Raw genomic sequence first — 27210 nt, 5'->3', positions numbered from 1 at the left:
GAAATATCATGTTAACTTGCTCTTAAAATAAAAAATCAAGGGAAAGGTCATATCCTAATAAGCTGTGCGAATCGAAATTCCCAGGGAGCCTCAGAATGACATTGTATGACTAGGGCATTAACAATTTTCCAACAATGTATTTTTGAACTGCGTACAATAGTGGTTTTAACATCTGAGAGCAAATAGTAAAATAGAGATACAACTGGCAAGATACAAGATCCACTTGAGCTCTGTGATTCATAGAACACAACCCATTGATAAACTGGGGCCTTAGTATCTGACAAACAATGAAATCAGCAACTTTTTCTGCTTTCCCTGAGATGTAAATTGTGTGAGGAAGCTATTGATCAGTTTATGTATTATTGCAATCTCAGTATCAATAGTTTTTACTTTTCATAACCTAGGGTTATAGACCAATGCCTGAGGAAGGATGAGGTTCAGTTTGAGAGCCTGTTTAGTATGGTATGTGTGCTTGTGTTGGCAGCGATTTTGAAGATGTTATGTTCAAATATTGACCAAGAGGGGCAGAATTCCTTTTCAAAAACCCATGCAGTCATCGGCATCCCACAAAAGGTAAACTAAGTAAACTGAGAGAAATTTTACAGTCAATTTTAAGGGAGCCAGTATTTGACCCCACATTATCTTGCCTGACTTGGTGAGCAGATAGAGCTGGACAAAATATTCCATAGTTCCAAACAATGAACCAAGTCCAATATCACTTTACATCTGAAACAGTTTAGGAATTCTCGTGATGCAGGGGAGGCCATTGTGTAATTGTATTAATTTTCCACAGTATTCCCCACATATTTACAAGCCTGTCCTTACATTGGAAAGGTGTGCCTGTGTAAAGCTGTGAGGTGAACACTGTTTTCTTGTAACTCAATGAAAACCAGGTTCTGCTTTGCTACTAGTTTGGCGTTTAATGTATTTTGTGCTGATATATTGGCAGAAAAAAATGAAGGTGAGAAATCCAAACCAGGATCTAAATTCCCAAGTTCTCCCAGTTTAAATGGGTGTAATGGAATTAGATTATTGTTGTCCTTATTTTCATCCTAGTCATATTCCTCTAAACCAAGTCTATCATTGTTGGTGAAGGGTCAGCTAAGCTGCTGCAGAATAATTTCTTATTTTGTATAGAGTAGAGAAATAAGGTTTACAACAGATGTTCACACCTTGTTACACAAAGAACAGGAAGTAAAAGGTGTTGGAAGCAGTGTACTATTGAAGTCCACTTCTGGCCCCTTGTTTTAATGCTTCTTCCAAAGGTTTCAGTGGGAATTTTGCATGTAGCATGAAAGCAAGAAGTGTCATATCCTGATACTTAGCTCTGTATGACAGTACATTGCACTGGAGGTAATCCAGATGTCCCTTAAGAATTTATATTTTTGGTGATAATCCCAATAGTATTTTAATATGACTCTTTTTAAATACCACGGAATCTTTGACGAGATCAACCATCTGTATTGTGATCATGCTTCAAATTCAGCATATAGAAATTTGCAAATGATTGTTTTTTCTTTAGCAATTAAAAAGCATTAGAACAGTAAAAAGTCTCAGTAACTTATCCTCAGTGTGTATCAGAGCCACGTGGTATTTAGTTGTTCACAAGCCTGCTTTAGGGGTTACAAAGAGTCATGGCAATAACTTCTAGTTCCTCACACTAAACTCGCTTGCCTAGAAAACGAATCCCCTTAAAAGAATAATGGGGTATGACAATCTAATTTATTGCAAGGTTAAATACTGCTCCAAATTCTGTCGAAATTGCAGATGAATAGCTGAATTGAAAACAAACCCATCGAGTTATCAAGTATCCCAGAGCATGGGCAAAATTCCAGTGCATGATTTGTGGTTTGTGTGTGAAAATGACATGCACATTTAGATTAAAGAAATACAGTTGCATGCAATTATTCAAAATAACACTTTCCAGTATGTTGGGGAGGGGGCGTTCAGTATACTAACTTACTCCATAAATGTTTTAGAAAAATATGCAACAAGTTAGTGATAAATATAAGTATTTAAATACACATTGTCATCTTGAATTGGGGTGTATGCACTTACTTACCGTGACACAAGTCTGAAAGACTTGCTGCTAGCTGTCCTCTTAGAATACTTGCAGAAGAAATTCTTAAAGTATTTTAAATACAGAAAAACCAAGATGATGACAGGAACACATGACAGAGAGAGGAACTGAAATCCTCTCAGTCTTTCTTCCCCTCTTTTAAATGCTGTTAAAATTTAACATCTCTGCTTTGCTTGTAGCAGTATTGTTAATGTTGCATAACCCTATAATTATTAATCTTCCCGAAACAGTGTTAGAATTGATTATACACTTTTTGCTTTAGTTGAAACTAGCAGATGCTGTCAAAGCTACAAATGGAATAGCAGTTGATATCTTTAAAGAAAGCAAGCAAGTTTACATGAACTGGGATCTCTATATGCAATTCTCACTCTCTGATACAGAGCTTCCTAGAGTATGAAATCCAGATGAACATAGGTGAGTGGGACTCGCGGAGTTTTTCTAGCTTAGAGCTGATAGGCACTTCATGCTCTCCACAGTGTTTATATACAAAATAGAGTGCAATCAGAATCTTTACTGATAAAGTCAAGTACTGGTAGATTTTTTACAGCTGGAAACAAATCTACTAAAATGACTGTTCAGCAATAGTTATTTAAGTATTTGTTTAGCATTAGATGTTAAAAATAACAGAATTCTTAAACTAGAAATTAATAACTTCTTCCTAAGAGTGAACTGTTTTTAGCTGTGGATACTTTCTGTTTGGTGGCCTAAAATGATGACATTTGAACGCCTGAAAACTTTTTGTCAAAAATAGCAGCACCAGTTCCCATCTTCCTTTAATAGAATGATTTAGTCAGTCACTGTGCTAAACTCTGCTGACTCGCAGTGCCAAAGTGTGTGACAAGAGCGAGAGCTGCCGTGCGTGGGCTCTCTGGGTTAAAGATCCCCAACACTAAGAACTGAAGAATAACATCAAACACAGGTTTTAAAATGTTAGTTTATTGCAGAAGCAAAGAACAGTAGCAAAAGCCATGGAGCTACTAAACCAGTGCAGTTTATTGCCAGACGTACATGTTTGCTTAAATGTTAATATAAATATACCCTGCTTTGTGGGTGAGTGCCACTCCCAGGAAATGCAGGAGTGACATACAGTTCACATGAAGGGACAAGGGAGTTGTGTGAAATAATGTTCCATACCTTGCCAGGTAAAAACATTTATTCTTTCATGGGGAAAGCAAGACAATTTCAATGGACAAATTGGAAAAAAATTTACTTCCAAATAGAAAGCTTGACACAAGTAGGGCCCACTCACAGCAGACATATTCTTAGGTTATTAATAGCATAGAGGAAGAATGACCCAACAGAAAACAAGATCAAAGAAACTCCTTCCTTTAAATTTTCAATCACATTGTAAAATCCAAACCTTGCCAGATCTGTTATTAGAAAATCCAGTAAGTCTCTGCATCAGTAATGAAGTCAGGACCTTGTGGAATTTTGCATTAATGTATCATTATCCAGGTTATGTTTAAGTTCATTTTGATGTGCATTAATGATATTGAAATGAAAGATGAGATTGTGTTCTTTCACCACCAATATTTTGTCTACTTTTTCATATCAAAAGGCTGCAGGGGAATATTCATCTTTTTGCTCAGGTTCAAACAGCACTTACCCTTTGTGTTTTAATAAGTTATCTTTCTCTTAAGGATATAGAAGTATCTTGGGGTTGTTTCCCCCCTGAAAAGTGCATTTAAAAGTTAACTATCTGCATCAAATTCTGTGCCACTCCCAAAGACTCGTGTCACATTCTCAGAAATGTTTGTGACAGGGGCCTTTTCCCAGAAAACTCCTGAGGGGTGGGTAAATGGAAGGCTTCAATGACTTCGTCTCACAACTGTTTTGAATTAGCCTGTAATATTGTGCTGATAATCCATGACCTGATTGCATGTACTGTGAGATTTGCTTTCTGAGTGGCAAGGGGAGTTTGGTTTATTAGCATTAGATGGTAGGAACAGTAATGACATAATTTTAAGGAGTTTGATTTGTCCACACTGACATCCAGGACTACAGAGTTTGCTAGGGGAACTGTTAGCCAAGAAACTGGTATTTGGGACACATTATATTTAGCTTGGAACTCCAGATAATCCTATTCTGTTCTAGGTCTTCTCAGTATCATCTATATCCCAGTAACTCAAATCCTGGGCTGATTGCTTTTTGGGGTTGGTTTTTTTTTTGGTTCAGCGGTTACTATAGTTTTAAGTTCCAGTATACAAAACGTTTTTCTGAAGTGCCTCAAATGGACAATTCTTAACAAAATTCCTATAATTTCTGTGGAAAGTAAGAAACACCCTAACACAAAAGGAGGTAAGTTGGTGCTAACTTATGCCTGACATTTTAGAGATGGTACTTTGGTATTCTTTTTCTCAAATTGCTATTGTTTAGTCATATGCAGGTTTTAAAATTACTGTTTTATCTCTAGCTCTATGATAGTCTGTTTTCAGTGCTGAATTTCCTTCAGAAAGTTTCCACCTATTTTTCTTCTGGAATAAAATACAAGCTACAGTGTTTTATGAAGTTGTATTTTATACTGACGCCCCAAAAAACCAAGAATGGGGAAGGTTCTCTTGATGCCGTTGCCTTGTGGTCCAATAGAAGGTTCAGAAGTGGAACTATTCAAGGTAACTTAAATTTAGAACACAATTCATAGTTAATTTACTGGTGTTCATTAATACTTCTCCCAGTGTTGCCCAATGCTGCAATTTCAGTTACAAAAGCAAGCTTACCTACTTATAACCTGATTCTACACTCCTGGCGTAGGCAGCCTGAAGTCATCTTGATGGGATAGTTTTAAAGTCATTTGGAAAAGTGAATATTTAGAAAGATGGAGTACATGGGATGCAAAGAGCATCGATCCAAATATATGATAAGTATCCTACACTACTGAGAACAATAATTACTGAATCACATGTAAAAACATGTCAACATATTTCAGTTGGGAATATTTTGGAGGGTCAAAAGTACAGTAGTCAGATGACAAGAGATTGCTCTATTGCTGAAAAGTGGCTGAGCAGGTTATGTGCTGCTCAGTACAGTTGAGAAGGTTAATTTTTCTTTGCTAATTTAAAAGATGAAAGAGATATATTTGTGCAAGAGATGATAGATGCACAAAAGTTCATCTGTCCTTAGGAATGAATTATTTCAGTTGAGCACTGGCGCTGTAGGCTGGTACAAAGCCTGCTGTTACACCTAATCAAAGCGGGGTGCCCATTTTTCTTTTGCCTGGTGTTTATCTGCTCAAAGTAATGGCAGCAACTGAGATGGAGTAAAAAGTAGGGTCCTTCAGCGCTGTGTTGGGCAACACTACACTTTGAAGTGGTATGTGTATCCCTGGTGGTACTCTTCCACATTTAGAAATATCTGATAGAAGAGTTTCAGCAGCTAATGAAAATGCACTTCAGTAACATTGTGTAAAGAGGTGTATTCCACACAAGGTTTGAACATATTTCTGTGCTAGATTAATTCTGGGGGGCATCTAGAAGAGCAGAATGCTAAATGTTAAGCCTTCTTCAGTACTATATACTGCTTTCTCACGCTTTGAAGTGTTTGATCTAGCTTGACATCACTGAGTTTAGTGGCGGTACACACATGTATGCAGAGAGTATTATCTTATAGTTGGCATATGTCAGAAATTATATATAATTATATGTAAGAATAATTATACCTAGGGATGTGCGTTCCCTGTTATGCTATTTTCTGTATTTAATGCACAAATAATGTCAAGCTGCATTAATGAACCAGTTTTGCAGCATGGGGCTTTTTAACTTTTAGGACTTAGTGATTGTCCAATACTTAAAATATTTAAAGTGATATTATATAAAAACCAGGGAATTATATGGGCCCCATGTATAGCTTGACCATATTAAAATACATATTACAGTGTTAGTATTTTAGAGATGACAGCTTTGTGATGAAAATAGCTCGTCCCAATATGAGAGAAGCATTTTTATGGATAATTTGCAATGTCTTTGACTGCCAGGAAAAACTGTAGAAGTGGGATGTAATTCAAGGAATGAGTTTAAACTCACATGTTGCGTTTGTTTCTCCTCCTCTTCCTGTGGGAGTATTCAGTATTCTGCATGGCAGGGAACTGCACTGAGGATATTAATAAGTATACTTTACCCTGTTACAGTTGGATGCCTTATTAGCTCATCTGTTGGAACCAACACTTCAGTTTACTGTCTTGTGAACATTAAAAAGCACTGACATGGCAGGGGCTGAGGAAAGAAAAAAATCCCAAGCTCCTTACCAACAGTATTATGCCTCTGTGAAAAGATCCCACCAACTTCTCTAACACACCAAATCAATTGAGGAAGCTTTATGTGGTTATTCAAGTATTCATATTACAAAAGTTCTTCAGTCTTAGTATAATATTTATTGCACTGAAGATGTCTTAGAATAAAAAAATTAACTGTATATTGTGCACATATTAACTTTCATAGTGATTATTGTATATTAACACTTCAAAAGGGAATACAAACTTAGTATTCAGATTTGAATCCCAAAAGGAGTACTTATAGTCTAAAATTTCTTGCTAAATTAGTCCCTTAGTTAATAACTATTCGCTAAGCACCATTTATAAGGAACAAGGGCCATAATTAATATTAAAATACATGAAATGACCCAATGAACCCAACTAAACAGTGGAGCAGAAGATTGTCTTGTAAAGAATTGCAGCTCTTACACGTCTTCTTGCGCATTTTGCCATACTACATACTTCTTTGATAATCTGGGGAGGGCTTATGAAGCCACAGAGGAATTTGCAAGTTCTCATACAATGAGTGGTGTGTGAGCAGAGTACCAGTTTGCTAGATAGCTTTCCTGCTAGACTTGAGCACTCTGGGACAGCACTATTTTGTATTTAACCATGCAGCAGGCATCTGGCTGAGCATTGCGACCAGTGTTTCATGCTAGCTGTTGAGTTTATTTGATGAACTGTGAGCAGTTTTGTCGCTGCAGTTAGTGAGAAACAGTAATTTTATATAAAAATATGGCACTTTATGAAATCCTAATTTCTCGTAGATCTGTATTACAACATCTATTGATTTATTCGTGTGCACACATGTACGATACGTTATTTGACAACATATCCTGGCTAAAGAAGTCCTCCCTTAGCCAGGAACTGGGTTTTTAAAAGTGTTCACATTTTAAGGAGGTGTTTAATGCCATTAGCAATAACACAATATTCAAAATAAAACATATAAATGAGTGTTTTTGCTTAACTGTGGCCTAAACACTGCATTTATATTGAAGCTATAAAGCCTTCTATTGATATCAAAACAAGTTTGACACCTGAAAGCACACTCACAGCTTTTGCTCAAGTCTGTATATGAGACTTCTGAATGTGGAATTTCCCCTTAAAATCCTTTTAATGATATGCACTGAACTGAAAACTTCGAGAATGAAAAGGCTTCTTATCTCCTTGGTAATTTCTCTTTTTGTTGCTGTTAATAAAAAGAGCTTATATCCATTAGATGGCATTCTATTTTAAAATGAATTCAATTATATTATCATGCATCTTTGGGATATATGGAAAGGCTTCCGGAACGGTTAGTTCTTTAGCACAGCAAGAAATCAGTTTCATAGGATCTGGAAGTAGATTTTTCTCTCCTAATGAGTCAGTGGCGAAAAAAGCAGTGTAGTTTAAGCTGCACAAATGTACACTTTCTGAGCTGTCTGTGTTTCCTGTTGTTAGTAAAACTTTCACTAGCCCTGAGTAATGTGAAGACTGCCCACTATAAATCAATGCCACTTCTAAAAGGTACACTGAGTCTTGGAGCCAAGCGCAGGCTGAGAACGTTAACACTCTTGTTGTGGAATTATGTTGTGACTTTCACATTGATAAAGCTTTGCTATCTTGTATACAACACAGCATTTTTGGTCTGCTTTACTCTTACGAGGCCACTTCCATGACAAGAACAACCTCCTCCTCGGTAGCTTGGCACATTTAGTTGTTCTGCTTTGCCAAAAGGGGCAAAGGTCTCTCTTAAGAAGCCAGCTTTTTCTGATTACAAAATTGAATATGATTCATTGCCTATCTATCAGTATCCTTTTTAAATCACAATGATTCATAGAGAGTAACGCCTACATTTTATATCATGAGGTAGTTTTACAATACTGCCAGTGCAAGTTGGAGACATGTTGTGTGTTTCTGGTTTCCTCAAATCCCTCAAAACCAAAATGATCCAGATTTGAGCTCTCCTAAGGCAAGTAGGCGTATTGTACATACCAATATGTGATCTTTGCCCAACAGAATCTGCACACATTCTTTCTGATTTTTATATTAACAATCAGATGAGACCTTATTTTTCAGATTTTTGTGCTTCTGGGGGTGTTGGGTGTTTTTGTCCAACAGAATGAAAGGTGGGAGGTATTTTTAAGACATTTTGAACAAAAGGCCTGGGAAGATAAGCCTTTCATCAGGGTTCAGCCGAGTTTCAATGCACAGCACTGCACAAAGCATGGATTGCAGCTGCCTGTAACCACAAAACTGCAGTTTTGCTGCTCAGGTATTTGTAAGAACCATTTGAGGGTCCTTTCCCACAAACTCTGAACCTGAGTTAACAGGGCACAAATCACCTCTACAGCTCGGTGTTCTGTCAGCCTGGTGGCTGTAGTAGAACACTTTCATTTCTATTCCACTCCTTCTTTTACCACCTGGAGTCCAACACCGTGCCACTTCCAGAATCTTGTGCTTCTTTTTTCCATGGGTTTGAAGTGCTTAAATCTAAGCTACCTTTGTCCACAAAGTGTTTCAGGTATGTAAATCAGGACTTCCTATATAGCTATGATTTTCCAATATTCTCAATTTCTATTTAAGCTATTATTTGAGCACAGCCTTGCTATCAATTTCTTTTATATCCTGAAATAACTTAAAGTTTCATCAATATCTCTCCAGTGTCAGAATGCAGCAAACCCTACATTAAATAATGAAAATAGGATGGTAGAATTTGTAGCCTGAGTAGCCTGTCACATTTTTGAGCTTGCTTCTCACCTGCACTTATATTTACAATGATTTCTGACCCTGCAATGGTATAAAATGCTACTATTCCAAATAAGAACTCAGGTTAGCTACCATTTTGTGTGGCTTCCATAAGCACAGAATAGAAAACTTTATCATTTAAACAGCTCTGTTGTTCTCTGAACGGGCTGTTTCTATTAGCAGCTACCTCCTAAACATTGTAGTAAATTTTATGGACTCTGCTTTTAGTAATTACAGCTTGTAGCTGTAATTCAGTTACAGGCGTAAAATATATTTCCTACTGATTTATGAGTTGCTTGCTTCTGGCCTTTTCAAGTGTTTGGCTTTACACCATTTCTCAAGCTTCTTCTGATGTTTTACTGTGCAGCCTTGCTGAGAGGGTTGACCCCCCCCCTCACTTTGTATTTGGCTTCCTGAAGGATCTTGGTGTTGCTGTTCTCTGCAGCCCATGCACAGTGCCACTGCTTGGTTTTCTCAGCCTGGTTCTTAAGCCATGGAGCCTTCAGTGCTCCTCCATGGTTCACATTGTGGAGATGTCACAGACACTTGCATCTGCTGGCAGTGCTTCAAGATGTTCCTGGGAGTATCAGGTTGGCTGTCACACCTTTAACATTCCACTCAGCCCCAGCTCATTGCTTTCCTTCTTGCTATCAGAATTTTGGTCCCATGCTGGTTATGCAGGTTAGTACAGTAGACTGTACAGGGCTCATACCCCTCCCACTCCATGATTAACCCTTGAGGTGTGGCTGCACCCTGTGACAGGGGTGATACATCTCTCCTCCTCTCCTTGAAGATTCACAAACTCATTTTGGCTAGAACCACCAGGCTTGTTTCTTCCCATTCCTTCAATAGTACATTGGCCATGTTGCATCTTTTCGGTATTGTTGGGTATCTTTCCTAAAGCACATATTTGGTTTTGGCTTGAAGTTTGGATCCGTGGAACAGAGAAGAAAATGTTATCCATTGTCTTGAGCTTCTGCTTAGAGTCAGGGCTGATGTTAAAAGCAGTGCACCAAAAGCTCCATCAACTTACTTCTTCATTAAGTCACTTGTTTGATGCTCAACATTCGCTAGAGGCCACCAGTTATATTCTTTGGTTTTACAGGTAAACTGAGGGGGGCTTTAGAGCTCTCGAAACAGATCCATAGAAGTTTAGTTCCTCTGCAGTGAGCTCCATTCTCATTCCTGCACATACTTTGAATAGAATCATACTTTAAAAGAAAGCTGAAAGGCAATACTGAGTTGTCAGAAGGAGCTCATGGATGCAGGTGGTCGAGCAGTGGGGGGGATGACATCAACAACCAGTTAGCCCTGCTGTCCTGAAGGTTGCCCAAGGAAGCCTGGGTCTTTTTCTCACACTCATAGTGCTTTCTAGTTTGTCATTTGCTTGGAAAGACTGTTTTGGATAACTCCTACCAAGACATTGTTGCTCAGTGCATGTGTCATCACAGAAACGAAACAACTTCGGCCTGAATTATGCTAGTGTTTAGAATAGGTGGGTGAATAAAAAGAAAATATCCTCTTTATCTCTGTGTCTTGGTAATGCAAACACAACATACAAGATTCTGTACTGGAGTTTTTAAAGCAAGTCTTTATAGCTTGTTGCTGTTACTTGGGTTTTCTTGCTGCAATTAAAGCTTACTGATTTTGTCAAACACTGAAGGGGGGGGGGAATCAGTCAACATGGCTCTTTTTATGTGCTTTATTTGCTGCTTGTTTGTTTGTCGAAGAGCATCGCTGGTTGTGTCGGCAGGGTTCTTGGAAAGAAGGTTTGGTTTTTCAGTTATGTTGTGCTCCCTCTGCTGACTCTGCAGCAACAGAACACAAATACGCCACGTCCTCCGTTAGATTTAAGAACCTGAGACCATGCAGTAGTTGTTTTAATGCATTAAAAAGATTATGTCCAAGTGTTTTGAGTCATTAAAAGACAGCAAAAAAAGCACATACTTTGGTTTATCCAAAATAAAATTAGTTTATTTTATGCAAATGTTGTCTATCAGATAAAGTCCATTATAACAACAGATACTATGAATGAACAATATATCCTTTTTGAGATTGAAGCAGGTATCTCCTAGAGGCTTATGCTAAGCTTAAAGCTTCATTGTACTCAGACATAATGAGGAATATCAAAATTTTGTAGAGTGATACCATCCCTGCTGAAGAAGATGGCTGTTTTAATGGTAACACAGAGAATAGGAGGGGAAAGGTAATACTCTTTCTCTGCACAAACGGAGAGCTGAGGCAAAAGTCAGCAGCATCTCTTTTTCTCCAGGAAAAGGTAAATGCAGTAAAATGATGCAATTTTCTCTAAATAACCAGAAGAATAGGACAAAGTGATGCTGTTTTTCCAAGTCTCACTACAATTGGTGACTCTCTCCACCTTCCAGAGACAGCAGGTCATCACTTTCTGAACACAGTGTATCACCAGACCCTATGCCTCACATTGAGGACCTGAAAACAGCACTGATGAAAATGTTGGCTTGAGCTACTTGCCCATTGCCACATCGAATTTCTGTGTCAGAGGCAATGAAAGAACTGAGTTATTGAAAGGGAATGCAACAGTTTTGTCACGAGACTGTCCCTTCTCTTCTTAGAGCCCTTTTGCAGCATTCTCTCCTGAAAGACAAATGAAGGTTTGTGATTCAGTGGATTGAACTGTTTCCAAACTATTCCATGAAATATGTTTTAATTTAAAAGATAAAACCAGATTTACATGATGTATGTATCTGTCCATATTTATACCTGTCGGGGTAGTGTAGTTATACCATTGCTTTGATTTCAGTAATGTTTCAAAGCTTCAACTGGTTTTTTCCCTTCTGATTTTCTGCATCTCATCTGAGGTTAACATGTTCTGGTTGCTTCATTAAATACCTCTAGGGTCATATTTTGGTAGTTTTGTCTGGAAAGAGCGTGTCTAGAATGTAGTGCAACAGGCCCTTCAGGTTAACTGAGCACAGGCAGTGTTTATGGTAGAGAGGAGCTTGTGATCCAAGATGTTTTTCATACCATGATAATCTCTTATGTTATACTTCATGTTTTCCTAAGATGACAAATGCACCAAATAACTTTCTTAGGAACTGGAAATAATTTGCTCCTGCATGAAGCAGCTGAATGAGATGCTGCTTCTCACAGTCAGCACCATGTTAATCAAGTGTAAGCTGTTGCTGTGGCTGGCAGTCGATACAGACGGGTTGCATGAGTTCATGTATCTTCCTTTGCTTCCTTGTAGATAATAGTTAGCAGTTGGCTACCTGAGATTAAATGCAAGTCAAGGGAGTTATAAAGACTGGTTTCATATCTTGTGTAACATTATCTCAACAGATTCTCTCTTCCACTTCTGCTCTTTTTGATGATTTAAATACTAGAGCATATTCATTGACTTCATGCGAATAACATCTCTGCTGCCCATCTGCGTCGCCTTTGGCTAGCTGAGACTGATTTTTGCACATGAAAAACATTTTGATCAATATTGCTTATGTTTTTATTACCTGGATCTCACAGGAGAATGTGTGAGCGCTATGAAAGGATGCTGGAGTAGTCTGTGGGTTGGAGTTCTGCTTCAGGTGTTTTGGTGTTTGCCTGTTTGGGCCTTGGTTTTGTTTCCCAAAAAAGCCATGAGAAGACTACCATTATTTATGTTAACTGTTATGTTTTCCAGAGGGCAATGTTGGCATCCACACTGGGGGGATGGGGGGGCAGGGTAAGACAAAATCACAGCAGAAATCAAGTGAAGTTACACGCAAAATAGAAACATTTGTAAGCTATTAAACATGGATGCAGTTTTCACATTAGTTTTCAGTAGCACACGAATAAAATCAGCACTTTATTGTCGTATTCACAATGTAGGTTAGTCTGAATAGTAAAATCCGTTTTGTTTCCAGTGTAATAGAAGGTTTTAGTAAATTGAACAAGGTCTGCATAATCTGACTAAGACTTAGCAGTTACATGTGAGGATTTGAACTTTACAACTGCAATGAAACACCTGGATTTTCATACCCAACACAGCAAACCTGAAACTCTCATCATTCAGAAATCATTATGAATAGTATTTACCTGGAATCATTGTTTTATTGTCCAAAGAAATGCTATAATATGCATCTTGTTGTCCAGAAATGGAAACACAAAACAACCATCTTGTGCTTAGTTTGACCACAGATATGCTCACAGTACAGAATCTATTCCACCGGCAACTTCAGGATTCCTTTAGCAACTTTGGATTTACTGGTGTCTTTAAGAAACAGCCAGTGAGTGGTATATCTGTATGCCAGGTCACATTGCTGCTTTATACACTTCTTTTTCTTGAGTAAAACAAATCAGAAATATGTGCATAATAAAAGAAAGCCAAACATTTTAGTCTTTTTGTTGCATGAAATCTAGTAAGACAATACCTCTTTGCACACATATCATAGTAAGTAGTAGAGGTATCATCCCTGCCACTGGGTAGAGCACCGAATCTGCTTTATGTTATATAGCAGTGGGGAAGCCAAGACAAGGTAGAAGCCACACGTTCTCCACTTCTGCCCACATAGTCGTGCATGCCTATAAACACCCTATCGTCCTGTCTTGTGGTGCTGCTGCTGGAGAATGCTGTGGCCCCCGCAGGAGAGGTACTCCCCTGATCTGCAAGGCCTGAGAGGCAGAATGTTTCCCTGTGGTTAGATTAAAAGTTCTGTGTTTGTGAGCCTTCCCAGGCTGACAATGGACTGGGAGTGGGAATGAAATTCACTTAAACTGAGCAGAGCTCAGGCCTTGTCAAGTGGGATTTACAGTACAGCCAAAGGTAACTGTTTCCAGTGTAAGGAAAGAGCTCATGTACCAGCAAACCTTCTTTGTGTGGAGTCAATCCTATCTACTCAAGGCATTTTATCATGTACTTCAATGGGAGACTTCAGATATACACACTCCTGTGTACGCGCACGTGTACAGTATCATTGTTACCTATCTTTGAGGATACTGTAGACAGAATTATAGTATGGACAACATAATAATTTCAGGTTAGATCTTAGGCAGAAGCTCTTCCCTGTGAGGGTGCTGAGGTGCTGGCACAGGGTGCCCAGAGAAGCTGGGGCTTGGAGCAAGCTGCTCTAGTGGAAGGGGTCCCTGCCCGTGGGACTGGAGGAGCTTTAAGGTCCCTTCCAACCCAACCCAAACCAGGCTGGATTCTATGAACATAATGATTTTTAAAACCTGAAAGTAGACATTTCTTGGTATGGAACAATTTAGCAAATCTTTTTTAGTTGCCTGCAGATCAGAAGAGCTGCCATTACTGGTTGTGCATGGGATGTTCACCTCTGGAAGGGGTGGAGTTTATAGGCTTTTCCTTGAAGGGCTGTGAATAGCTGCTGAGTCCAGATTTTATGACCTTATATTGGAAATATGAGTAGCATAAAATGGAATTACTTTGTGCCCTGTGGCAGCTAATGGGTGCACCCAAATGTCCTGGTGTGCCCTTCAGTTTACTTTAGGCATTTGTATTTCCTCTGTCCCCAGCTCACAGAATGTGTGTGTGATGTGAACGGATGCACAGGAAAAACAAACAACAGTTAGTAGTGAAAAACTAGCATGCATGAAACACAACCCCTCATACTGAGTGAGTGTTAAAACAACAGGGTACTTGTTACATATTCTGTTTGCTTCTCCTAAAACAGTTAAACTCTAGAGTTCTGTGCTAGACGTACCTTTCCCATGAAAGTCCTCTGGTTATGGGTAGACTTTGCTGACAGAAGCAAGCTGTGCTGTGAAAGCAGAACATGCCAAGGAGTTACTGTCCCCTCTTGGCTTTCAGAGGCTGTGCCCTGCAAGCCAGACCTCTGGGCTTATACGCTTCTTGGAGTCTTTCCAACCTGTGGTGTGTCTATCTGTACATAGTGAATGTCAAGCACACATTGTCTTCTAATGGTTTGGGAGCTTCACAGAATTAATCATATTGTACGTAACCAGTTTCTCCAAAACATCCCAGTTGCTCCCTGTGTTATAAAGTGAAATATAGACCACATTTAACCTGCTGTTTAGCTGACAGTGGTTTGCAGGTTAAAGCCTTTTAAATTGAGAATACAAAGTGATAATGCCTCGGGCTGTGAGAATACCTTCACAGAGATTTTATGGATGATGCAGGAACACTAATTTTAACATCCACTTTATGTGTAATAGAACAATTGAGCTCAATGGCAGTCATTCAGTGTATCATTCAGTGGGTGACTTCAGCTTGCGCTTGCCTGCAGGCCCATACTGAAGCCTCCTCAGCTCCTTTAGTGCAGGGGAGGTGTCCATGCAAGGGCAGGTGTCAGCAGGAGTCCTCCTGCCTCTTGAGGTTGCCTGCACTTGTGTCTTGGCCTCACAGGAACCTCATGGGTGCACCTGGGTGTATTGAGTCCTGTGGGCTGCACAGGATGAACTGGGGCTGTAAGTGGGGCCAGGCCTGCAGGCATTCTTCTTCATCCACCCCTGAGGCAGCCCTCCACATACACAGTGGACATAGCTCTCAATCCTTAAAGGACAATAAGCCGATGCTAAAATATAGACGTCTGTTGATTTGATTTAATTGTTTTAAAGGTCTGGGTAATTCCGAAAATGGCCTCTTAGGAAGGAGTCTATTCTATTTTACTGCTTTATTTGGAAACGCCAGTGTTGATGGCCAGGGATTTGCACGTCATGCTTCCAGAACACTTGACTGTTTGGAACAGACCGTGTAACTCCAAGGTACTCTGACAACCTGTCACGTACTCTCACAGGGTAACTTTCCCTTGTGGCAGTTAGAAGTTCTGGTGTTTTCTTGTGGGCAGATCTTGCTTTCATTAGGGATGACATGAGCCTGCACTTCCCATCCGATGACTGATGCCTTTGGGAAGGCAAACAGCTGCTGAGAGTTGGGCTGACCTTGCCAATGGTGAACCCTCAATGCTATTTGCTCTACAGGACTACTTCATCAGTCACATAGTAGTAGGAGTGGCAGTATGGAGCTATAGGATCCCTGGGTCACCTGGATCACCTGGGTCAGAGCAATCCCAGGCACAGCTACAGGCTGGGCAGAGAAGAGATTCAGAGCAGTCCTGTGGAGAAGGACTTGGGGGTGCTGGTCGATGAGAAAATGAACATGAGCCGGCTTCAGTGTGTGCTTGCAGCCCAGAAAGCAACCGTATCCTGGGCTGCATCAAAAGGAGTGTGACCAGCAGGTCGAAGGAGGTGATCCTGCCCCTTTATTCTGCTCTCGTGAGACCTCACCTGGAGTATTGTGTGCAGTTCTGGTGTCCTCAACATAAAAAGGACATGGAACTGTTGGAACAAGTCCAGAGGAGGCCACGAGGATGATCAGGGGCTGGAGCACCTCCTGTATGAAGACAGGCTGAGAAAGTTGGGGCTGTTCAGCCTGGAGAAGAGAAGGCTGCGTGGAGACCTCATAGCAGCCTCCCAGTATCTGAAGGGGGCCTATAGGGATGCTGGGGAGGGACTCTTCATTAGGGACTGTAGTGATAGGACAAGGGGTAATGGGCTAAAACTTAAACAGGGGAAGTTTAGATTGGATATAAGGAGGAAATTCTTTCCTGTAAGGGTGGTGAGGCACTGGAATGGGTTGCCCAGGAGGTTGTGAATGCTCCATCCCTGGCAGTGTTCAAGACCAGGTTGGATGAGGCCTTGGGTGATATGGTTTACAGCGAGGTGTCCCTGCCTATGGCAGGGGGGTTGGAACTTGATGATCTTAAGGTCCTTTCCAACCCTAACTATTCTATGATTCTATGATTCTATGATTTTGTTCTCCTAGAGGCAACACGTATGTTGCACAGCGTGCGATAGAGTAGCATCCCTTTTGTTCCTACCGCAGTGAGAATTTCTAATCTGAAATATAAAAATAAGATATTTTACAACCTTTGTTGTGGCCAAGATAGAATGAAAAGGTTGTGCTGCTAGTCCTTAAGGTGGAAGAATGAGGGTGACTTCCCTGAGGAAAGATCAAGAGAACTGTAACCCTTTCGTGCCATTACTACCTTAGCACCTCAGTGCAGTTGATGGGGAGGACAGTTATGGATTTACTTACCTGCAGGCCTGTCAAAACAGAGGATGATCTCAGTGTTATAGAGCAGGTCTGTTCCGTGAGATTGATTTTACAACAGTTGTGGCGGTGTGACAAAGCAGTTTTGATTCAAAGTGGATCAAATCAAAGTTCCTGTTATCTAGAGGTTAAAGGCTATTTACCTGATTGGGTCTAAAGTCCAAATTAAACAGCCAAAGGGACCAAGTCAATGAAGTTCCTTCACATGAACTCTATTTTTAGATCAGAATGTTCTTTTTATAAATGATGGAAACTGAAAGACAAACCCTGGTTATAAAACAGTGGTTTACACTTGCTGTTACTTACAGCCTTTACAGTTGAAATACATCTGAATCAAGGGTTTTGGTCATCCAAGTGTCAAAAGAGGACTCAGAAAAACTCTTTAAATCTCAGTCTCATTGCACTTGATTTGCTGACCATTTTTGCAGATGGAAGATTTTGATTTGGTTACTGGTTTCAAGATGTGCACAAAGAGATCTAGAATGTGGGAAGTCAGAAATGGAAGTTCCTCGAGGCTTGGATTGCAGACTCTGGGATAAAGCTTTTGACACACTTGAATGAGGGAAGATTTCAAACTTTGCTGGTTATTTGGAGGAAAACCACTGACTTCTTTTTAATTTTTTCATAGTGTAGAAATCCCTCATGTTTTCAGGCACTTGGAGAGAGTGATCAGAATTTGCAAAGCTGCAAAACCAGCTGTGGAAGACTTCTGATTCTATTCATATACACACCATTGAGAGATGCAGTTAAAGTCAGTGACATCTGTCTTTGGGTTTGGTTTTGTTTTAAATGACTTGCATGTTTGCTAAAGCACATACATATTGTACAAAACAGCCAAGTAAAACTGTAATCCATCTGCCCATTCAGTTAGTGAGTTGGTTATTTTTCCCCTCTGTTTTTGTGAGTTACTCACCTAAGCACAGTTCTGTGAGCCCACTAACTGTCTGTGCTGCCCTCTGAAGAACACATCAGTCCAGTCCAGCCCAGCAGGATACTGAAGACAGCCATAGAATCACCCAGGTTGGAAAAGACCTTTAAGCTCCTCAAGTCCAACCATTGCCTCAGCACTTCCAAGGCCACCACTAACCCATGGCACGGAGGGCTTTGTCTACACAGTCTGTGAACACTTCCAAGGACCGTGACTCCAGCACTGCCCTGTGCCTGAGCACCCTCTGGGGCAGGAATTGTTCCTCAGCTCCATCTAAACCTGCCCTGGTGCAGCTTGAGGCTGTTTTCTCTTGTCCCATCCCTTGTTCCTTGGGAGCAGAGACCAGTCCCCTCCTGGCCCCGTTTCAGGTAGTTTTAGAGAGCAATAATGTTCCTCCTGAGCCTTCTCTTCTCTGGTTGTTCTGTTCTAAGGTTAGCGTGAGGCCGAGATGTCAGAACATCTCATTTGCTCTTATGACATGAGCTGGCAGAGCCTCCCTAAGAGCCACCTCAAAGCCAGGTTAACTACTCAGTGTTAGCCATGCAATGTTACTATAAGCCCTAGTACATTCTATGGTGCCAAACTCATGGCAAATGATAGATGGGGCCTAAACCTGCACCTGATTGAGAGTTTGCACTTCACCCCTTTGGACGTGAGACAATAGGACCTTAACTTGTCACAGAGGTAACTAGTCTCTTTCAAAATGTCTGTGTTTCTGTTTTCAGGGGTTACAATGGTTGACACAGAAATGCCGTTTTGGCCCATGAATTTTGGAATTAGCCCCGTGGATCTGTCTGCAATGGAAGATCACACACATTCCTTCGACATAAAGCCGTTTACCACCGTTGATTTCTCAAGCATTTCTTCACCACACTATGAAGATATTCCTCTCGCAAGAAGCGATCAGACAAGCATTGATTATAAATACGATATCAAGCTCCAAGATTGCCAAAGTATGCTTTTGGTTTTAAAACCTGTATTTCCTTCATGCTCATATCTGCTCCATTCTCTGGGAAGTGCCCTACCAGCCAAAAGGCTGTAGAAGTATTCAGGTGACTAACTGCTGTATCCTGTGTCACCATGCTTGCAGGGCAGATAGGAAAGAAAGAATACACACAGCAGCCCTTCACCCTTCCAGAGCAGCAGTTGGAGGTTGGGCAGGGTATCAGAAGGTAGCTAAAATGACATTAAATGTTTTTTACTAGACACATGAACCCCACCATTTTTTTCTGAAGCTTCCAGTTTCCTATTCATGTACCTTATGTGTAAATTGTCCTTTGAAGCTTGGTGCAGAATAAGTATCCTGGGTGTTAAAAAATGCCCCAGGCTACACAGCATATTACTAATTCATATGTGTAGCTTTGAAATGCCAAACAGCCTAAGAAAGTGATGGAGTAGAGATATTGGCTACGCCTGAGTCACGGCTTTGGTCTAACTTTTATCAGTGTCCCTAAAGCTTGAGGCTCCATAGGCTCGGACTCGTTATGCACTAGGAGCAGTGCTGCTCTTTGCCAGTAACAGTAAATAACTGAGAGGGAACGCTCCTTTTAAGAAGTGTATCGTTTTTAAGTGAGCTGTCCCTGCACATCCCTGCTCCGAGGAAGGACGTGAGGTTGCTGTGCCTGGAACTTTCTGAAAGATCCACTCATCCTACTTGGATTTGACACCGCTTTTGCTTATAGCAATCCGTCCAGGAATTCTTCAAGGGAATCCCTGCTGGGAATCCTGCGGTGTTTAATTCTGGCTGCACAGTGAAGTGGGTGCTGGGAACCTCTCGGTTGCATATGTAATACATTAAGACATTTTCCCAGCTAATAATGTCCTTTTGTTTAGTTAGAACTGTCCATAGCACTCCAATAACAAGGTAGGGTACAGTAGCGCTGAGGTAGGATAAATCCTCTTCATCTTTAACGATTTCCTCTTCTTTCTTCCTAGTTTTGGTATGAAAGAAAAGTATCTAGTTTGTACCACGCAGCCAGCCTGGAAGAGGAAAACTTTCATCCTTTTGTAATACTGTGGCACTTACATCACTTCTGAGGCTTCTATGACCAGTAACTGATTTAAGGACCTAATATTTGGTTGTTTGAGCTTGTTGATATTCAATTGCTCTCTCAATGAGAAGTGTTCAGAAGAGAAGATGTATCTCTAAACTGCATCCAAAGTGTTCCCCAGGAGAGCTCAATTTCTTTAAATATCCAATATTATCCAATTATCTATTATTCAATGTATAGGTACTTACATTATTTTTTTTTGACAAGATTAGAAACTCCAGCCCATCTCCCTGCAGTAGCTCTGAACACTTTGAAGTAATGTAACCAGGTTAGATACTGGAAGGCCTTTCAAGTATGAGGTCTCCATAGGTACATTTTTATATCCCTTTCTTCCAATCGTTCCACCCTCCAGAGCTGAAAACTGGATCTGTAATGCACTTTCTACATCAGAATCTGCCTCTTCCAGGTTTTACAGCCTATGTACTGCCCCTGAGACAGTGGCTTCCAGTTTACATCCCTTTACATCCTCTGTTTACTACTCATTTTGTATTATGAAGCAGAGCTATGACTCTGGCTATGTTTACTGTGATTGCTTGGGATTATTCCTTGTTTCTTCCTATATATATTGAATTGTACTTTGAGTTTCTCTCTTCTTTACACACAGGTGCAATCAAAATGGAGCCTCCTTCCCCACCCTATTTTTCAGAGAAGGTTCAGCTGTACAACAAGCCTCATGAGGAGACTTCCAACTCCCTGATGGCTATTGAATGCCGTGTGTGCGGGGACAAGGCCTCGGGGTTTCATTATGGTGTACATGCCTGCGAGGGTTGCAAGGTGAGTTGTCACAAAAGTGGCTCTTCTGAAGGAAGACTGGATACTGAATAATCCCTTGGTAAAATCAGAGGTCTGTGCTTTTATAAACAGCTTCAGTTCTTGAAGTACAGTCATAGCATCACAGAACAGTTCGGGTTGGAAAGGACTGTCTGTTCCTCACAGACTGCAGATACTTTATGACTTCATAGGAGGAGGGGTTTTAAATATAATTTGCCTTTTTTTATTAAGTTACTGATCTATTATAAATTTTTGTGCATTTCTTCTACTTTTGGCAATTGTGCAATTCTAGTTAATTCCTGCTGTCTTGGAGATCAATTGCAGAATCTCAATTCATAGCATGCAGCAAAAGCAGACTCGTGCCTAACTCCAAAGCTCAATCCTCTGAGCAATTTAAGCTTCAGACTCTGTTATTCCAATTGATTAGAGTTTCCTCACCCAATTCACACGTTCCTAGATGACTATGGAAAAGTCTAATGGAATGGAAGAATGTGGTTTTCTGCTTTAAAACTCCATCAGCTTTTTTTTATGTCAATGGTGTTTAGTGTTTGTAATACAAAAAGGACAAATGAATGGTGTAAAAATTGACCTTCCTCAAGAATGAGAGAAGAAATGCCAGAGAAAGAAATGAATAATAATTCATTCAGCTCAAAGAAAAATATTACAGTGTTTAACATCAGATTCTCATCTTCTCTGTTTTCAGTATCTAGAGGAAATGAACTAATAGGAAAGACCCAGTGCAGAGCTGAAATAAAACGTGTGGCTCTGAATTAGGAACACGTAAAGCAATAAGTACGTTGTTGACTAATTAAATTACAGTGACTTGTTGATATTGTGAGAAAGACCTTCATTGTTACAAGGGACAAATGCAGATAAATTTGGGTAAAACTTAATCGATTCTGAGTGATGTGGGAAAGCATCTTTAAGCTGTCAGGAGACAATACCCCATAATGTGACTGGTTCACTTGAGATCGAATTCCTGTTGGCAGAATTTCTGGTTGGCAGTGATTTATAAAACGTTTCCTCCCCCAGTAGTGAATCTAAAATTTCACTTCATAACAAGTTGTCCCATGAGCAGTGGAACAAATGGAGCTTGGCTTCCTTTGGTACAGGGTGCTTCATGCTCCCCATGTCTGTAGAGCTCCCAGCTTGTGTCCTTTAAACTCCGCCAATCCCCATGAGCTTTCCCAGTTCCCCTCCATCCAACTAGGTTGCAAATGGCTAATGAGATCCGAACAGGAGTACACGGAGGAGCAGACACAGATCACATGAGCCTTGCTTCCTTTAGAAAGCTGCCCAAACCGAAGTTAGCTTCAGTGTGTGTCCTGAAAGGTGCTTTGGGTTTATCCTCACAGGGGAGGTGAGGTGATGACACTGCAGTGTCTGGTGTCCTCTTACGTGCTTCTGTGTTGATTCCAGGGCTTTTTTCGAAGAACCATCAGGTTAAAGCTGATCTATGACAGGTGTGACCTGAACTGCCGCATCCATAAGAAAAGCAGGAATAAATGCCAATACTGCAGGTTCCAGAAATGCCTTGCCGTTGGAATGTCACATAATGGTAAGTGCACGCAGCGTGCATTAATGATGGTTCAACTGAAAAATAACATGAAACATTAATACGGTCACTGAGTGTGCTGCTGCGACATCTGCAGGCTTCTACATCTTTACATGAGGCAGTTTAGAAATGCATATCACAGAGACTGCCTCTGAGTCCAGAACTGTAAGACTGAAGATTGCTTTCAGTATAGAAATCAGATGGGTAGAGATCTGCACTTCTCGATATAATACATAACACAACATATGAGCTGGTTTTACCCTGCACTATTCTTGCCCGTTACACTGTTGGTTGTTCTTCCTGACCATATTCCTAGTGTCACTGCTATTTTCCCGTCCATTGTCTTGTTTTCTGACGAGACTGTTTGGCATCCTGGAGCTCAATCTAAACATGAAAAATGGACTAGGGACTTTATTGGAACGTTGTGAATAACAACTTGAATTTGATGCATAGGACACTTACTGAGCACTGTCAGCATCACTAAGTTAACACTTCCTCATACTAGGACACAACGTACTTTAGGTGAATGGGCTGGACCCTGTACTGGTTTACAAACCCCTCTCCTCCTCCTTCCTAGGATACCCACATCTGGGCATATATTCCAATGTGTGGTAAGTAGGAGTGTAGTGTTTCTGAGCATGCCCATTCAGCTGTCAGCCTCCCATCGCATAGTGTGTCTGGCTGTGATTCCTGTGCCATACATGCTTTCTGCCCTCTACCACACCTGGAGGTGACCATCCCCCCCCCCCATCTGTGAACCGTGAGCAGCATTTCCATTCTGAATATGTCACAGTCTTACATAGCAAAGGTGTTTGCCATTGGGTATGGTCCTGTGATTGCCTTCTTTACAGTAGGTAAGCAAATAGCATGAAGTGTATCACGATCCTGCTCTGTTCCATAGAATTTAGAAGAAAGTCCCTCTGAACTTTAAAATTAACAAATCAGTTCATGTGGAAATAGTTATGAATGTTTGCAAAGGAACACATAATGAAGATTCTTTGCTGCCTTGCTTTGGCAAAGTGGAGTAAAAACAGGAATTAAATGTCATAACAGAGACTTATGTAATTCTAAGGGTAAAAAATTGCAAACATGACTGGGAAAATAACTTCTCTGTGGTTTTTTAGACCTTTCATTATTTTCAGTATAAAAAATGAATGTACTGTCCCCAAGAGGAAAGCTTAACTGTGGTTTGCAAAGTTAATACAGGCACTGAATGTAAACGCGTATGGGAAAAGTTTTGCTAATAGAAAATATGGCTTTCAAGTTCCTGGGATGCAACAGCAACACTTTAACATAAACCTAATTTTGAAATGCTACTGTGGGTATTCTTATAGCAATTCAGGAGAGTTTGTTATGATGTTTTTCAAGGTGCATGCCAAATTCACAAGCTAGCAACACAGCTCCCAGTTCTGTCAACGGGAACCATGTGCAGCCCTACCAAGGAGGGGAATGGGACTGTTCCCTCTGGCTTTGGAACATAAAGGCCCCAAGAAATACTTTTCAAACTAACACTTCCCCTCCCAGTTCTTCTCCCATTTCCCAGTCCTGCCAAGGCAGGAGCTGTGGCACCAGTGGGGTGTGGGTCTGGGAGTCAGGGAAGAGGCAAAGCCATGTGTCCCAGGGCTTAAAGGAGCACCGCTGTTTGCTCTCACCTAACAGGGAGTCAGGAGTGTTTGTAGTCAAGTATTGGCTTCTCCATTTGCCTTTTCTACCTGCTCTGGTTTCATGGCATAGCATAAAACACCCTCATTCCTCTGTCAGTTATAAACAATCAGACTTACAAAAAAGAACTGAATTTCACCTTTGAAGACCCAGTGCTGCATAAAGAGGCATCCAGAAACACAACACGGGGTGTTGCCGATGACACACAAACACATTTTATGTTACACTTCTTCACCCATTTGGGTAGTGAAATTAGCTGAATTTCAAATGAGAACGTGGATTACTTGTGCCTGAGGGTTCCAACCTATGCCTGTCTGTGCATAGATGCACTATTGCAACATGAAGAGGGACTTAGAGAAGCAGGGAATGCAGGGAGACCTTAGCAGCTACAGCCACATTTTTTCACGTAGGAACGCCACATACCACTTGGCTGAAGGTTAAAGAAGACAGTAGAGTTCTCATGCCTTGAATATTGTTTTCCTTTCCTTCTCTAGCCACAGTGCTGCTCTGTGTTTAACCCTTAGTTGCTTACATTGTGTGCTGAAGTACCACTAAGCAGAAGCTTGGGGCTTGTATGTTAGAAAAGTCATTCATTCATTTCTCTTCTCCTCAAAGCCGCTATTTATACAAAAGCAACTACTGTAAAGAAGAGCACTCATGGCAGTAGGGCTTTATCATCAGTGCTGGGAGCAGTGAACTGCTCAGTGTGGGCACATGCCTCCAGTGAACGCAGACACGCATGCACCCAGGCTTTACCTCGTGTTTCTAGTGCAGGAAGCTGTGTTTATAGTCTATTTGGGGACTTATTTGTGCTCAGAAGTAATTTTGTCAATCAGAGGAACCAAGTGCTCTACAAAATAGCCTGTGAGTAGGTACAGAGACTTCTCCAAGCTGTAAAATGTGTTGTAAAGGTAAATATTCCAGTAGCATGTAGCATCTTACTGTGTTCACTGTTGGCTTTATGGCACTGACATTTGGAGAATACTCTAAACACAAGTAAAGGAAATAACTGGCAAAGAGTGAGATCTCGTGTTCCAGCAAGTGCCTAAACTTTCAGGATCTGCTATTACTGTGAAAGCAATTGCCATCTGAAGCCCTTCCACCCCTGCAGTGTGAGCAGCAAGCCACAGTTCCAGGTCTCTTATACCAGCTTGCTGGCTTGTCCCTGCTCTTCTCCCTCCTACAGATCCTGCCTTGATGCACTTCCCAGGCTCCCTGGAGGTAAGGAACCTGGGCCTGCTGTGAGAGTAGATGGAGGAGAAGATAGAGTAGCAAGGAGGATGAGTGGTCCAGGAAATGGAAGATGAGACCACGGTCACAGGAGGGAGATTGGGAAAGAAGCAGAAAAGGATTCCACCCATCCTTGAAATCTTCCTCAGCCACCACAAATGCTGTGAATTCTTATCCAGCCTGTGAACTCTCCTCTTCCACCCTGACCTCTCTAAGTACAATCAGTGTGTCCTACCTCTCCTCTCGCCCAACATCCCACGTTCCAAATTCCTTCCATAACCCTCCTGGTGCCTGACCTGTCCCTGACTTTAGTCTCAGTCCCTGAAAATGAGAGTGACTTCTCCAACAGGAAGCTACCAGGCCAGTACCACAAACTGAATTTTGCCCCACGTTTTGCCTACAATGCTAGCAAACATTGAACAGTACCTGGTGCAACTAATAGCATCTTTATAAAATACATTCTAAACATTAAAACCCAATGAAAACTATCCTTTTGCCCATCAAATTATAGGATAAAAATGTTTGATTCATAACTAGTCACTAGTAAAGTTAATTATAAATCTAATAGTTTGACAACATAGACTTTTGGGTCTTGATCACATTTTTGTTTTAGGAAACTATTCTCAGAATTCCTGACCTACTTACAGCAGAAACCTTCCAGGGCACAGGTGTTCATGATATAAGGATGATGTTTAAACGTGGATCACCCATTTAGAAAGAAACAAGCACATGTAGAAAGAGACTGCTAATAGTCATACCATCCATACAGAGCCAGAGAGGTGGAACAAACCTTCCCCCAGGCACAGTTCTCACACACTAAACACTAGAAAGAATGCTGAGATTCCTGAGGGGCTCCAGTGTTGCTGAGTTACTTTATGTAGAAGTCTGATGGAACGATGGCAGGCAGCAAGGTGCACCCTAATGGTTCAGGTAGTGCTGAAAACGGCAAGAGCTCGTTTCCAGTCTTAGTGCAGTCAGTTCACATGTTTAGCAGAAGACTTGGTCCTATCTGCTGGACGCAAACTGCAGGATTGGTGTCTTGCTGAATGCCACCCCTGTGATCTGATAGCTGGCAATCCTTTGTGCTGACAAACCAGTGCTGGGTGGTTCAGGCCAGTAAGAGATAACCCCTTACGCTGATTTGATTAGCTATCAGCTAACTGCACGCAGTGATAGCAGCAGGTTGGCACTGCCCTGACAGTGCTGTGAGAGCTGTGTGTGCTGTGAGCAGTGTTTGCTGTATCTGACTGCACTCTGAGTGCAGCGCACAAGCATTCCAGAATGGAAGTTAGTGCTTAGAACCCAGTTTACTGTATAATGATACATGCGTGAATTTTCTTTCAGTGTAATCTCAGCATTTTAACACATCTGCTATAGAATTCAGGGTTCTCTTTGGCAGTTGTGCTGTTGTTTCCTTGTGGTTTCTTTTTGTTTCTTTTTCATTTGATACCATCTTCCTATGCAAGTTTGGGCTTTGAGTCCAATATAGGTTATAAATACGGGTGTTTGCACTCTCAGAATTTAGCACAGTGAAGGCAATGCTCTGATTTCACACTGATGTTCACAGGGGATTGACTGTATATGTAAGAGTTATGCAAATTCTTAAAGATACATAAACAAAAAAATCAATCTGATTCCAACAAGGCAGAGTTCTGAAGGAAACACCAAAGGCATAAATAGTATTTTGGGGTTATAGCATTCTTCATACAGTTCTCAAAGCCGTTTGCAGGAAAATAAGTGTCACCATCACAGCCAAACCAAAACTGAATGCTAAGAGGGCATTTACTCTAGGACTCTTCACAGTAAATGAACTACTAACAGTATGATGAACTCCAGTGCAGTCTCTAAATGTTAGAAGCACTAGGCCTTGTAAACCATGCCTACTGTGCAAAGGCAATTTGGTATCCTTTGGT

General features: G+C 40.9%; 1 protein-coding gene across 4 annotated transcripts in view; it reads left to right on the top strand.

The window, feature by feature from the left end:
- The window catches only part of PPARG (peroxisome proliferator activated receptor gamma), an 86233-nt gene that overhangs the window by 43787 nt on the left and 15236 nt on the right, over nt 1-27210 (top strand). For all 4 annotated transcript variants that reach the window (XM_061357853.1, XM_061357852.1, XM_061357851.1 and 1 more), the window contains 3 exons: nt 18754-18981; nt 20684-20853; nt 22270-22408. In XM_061357853.1, the coding sequence (XP_061213837.1) occupies nt 18762-18981; nt 20684-20853; nt 22270-22408 (529 nt within the window). In that variant the 5' untranslated portion in view covers nt 18754-18761. The remainder of the gene's footprint in view (nt 1-18753; nt 18982-20683; nt 20854-22269; nt 22409-27210) is intronic.

The sequence above is a fragment of the Neopsephotus bourkii genome, unplaced genomic scaffold (genome assembly GCF_033783945.1).
Source record: "Neopsephotus bourkii isolate Nb327-2 ecotype Australia unplaced genomic scaffold, CSIRO-AGI_Nbou_v1 NB_923, whole genome shotgun sequence".
NCBI classification, from domain to species: domain Eukaryota; kingdom Metazoa; phylum Chordata; class Aves; order Psittaciformes; family Psittacidae; genus Neopsephotus; species Neopsephotus bourkii.
Note: the sequence above shows the minus strand (reverse complement) of the source record. Positions and strands in the feature narration are given on the sequence as shown.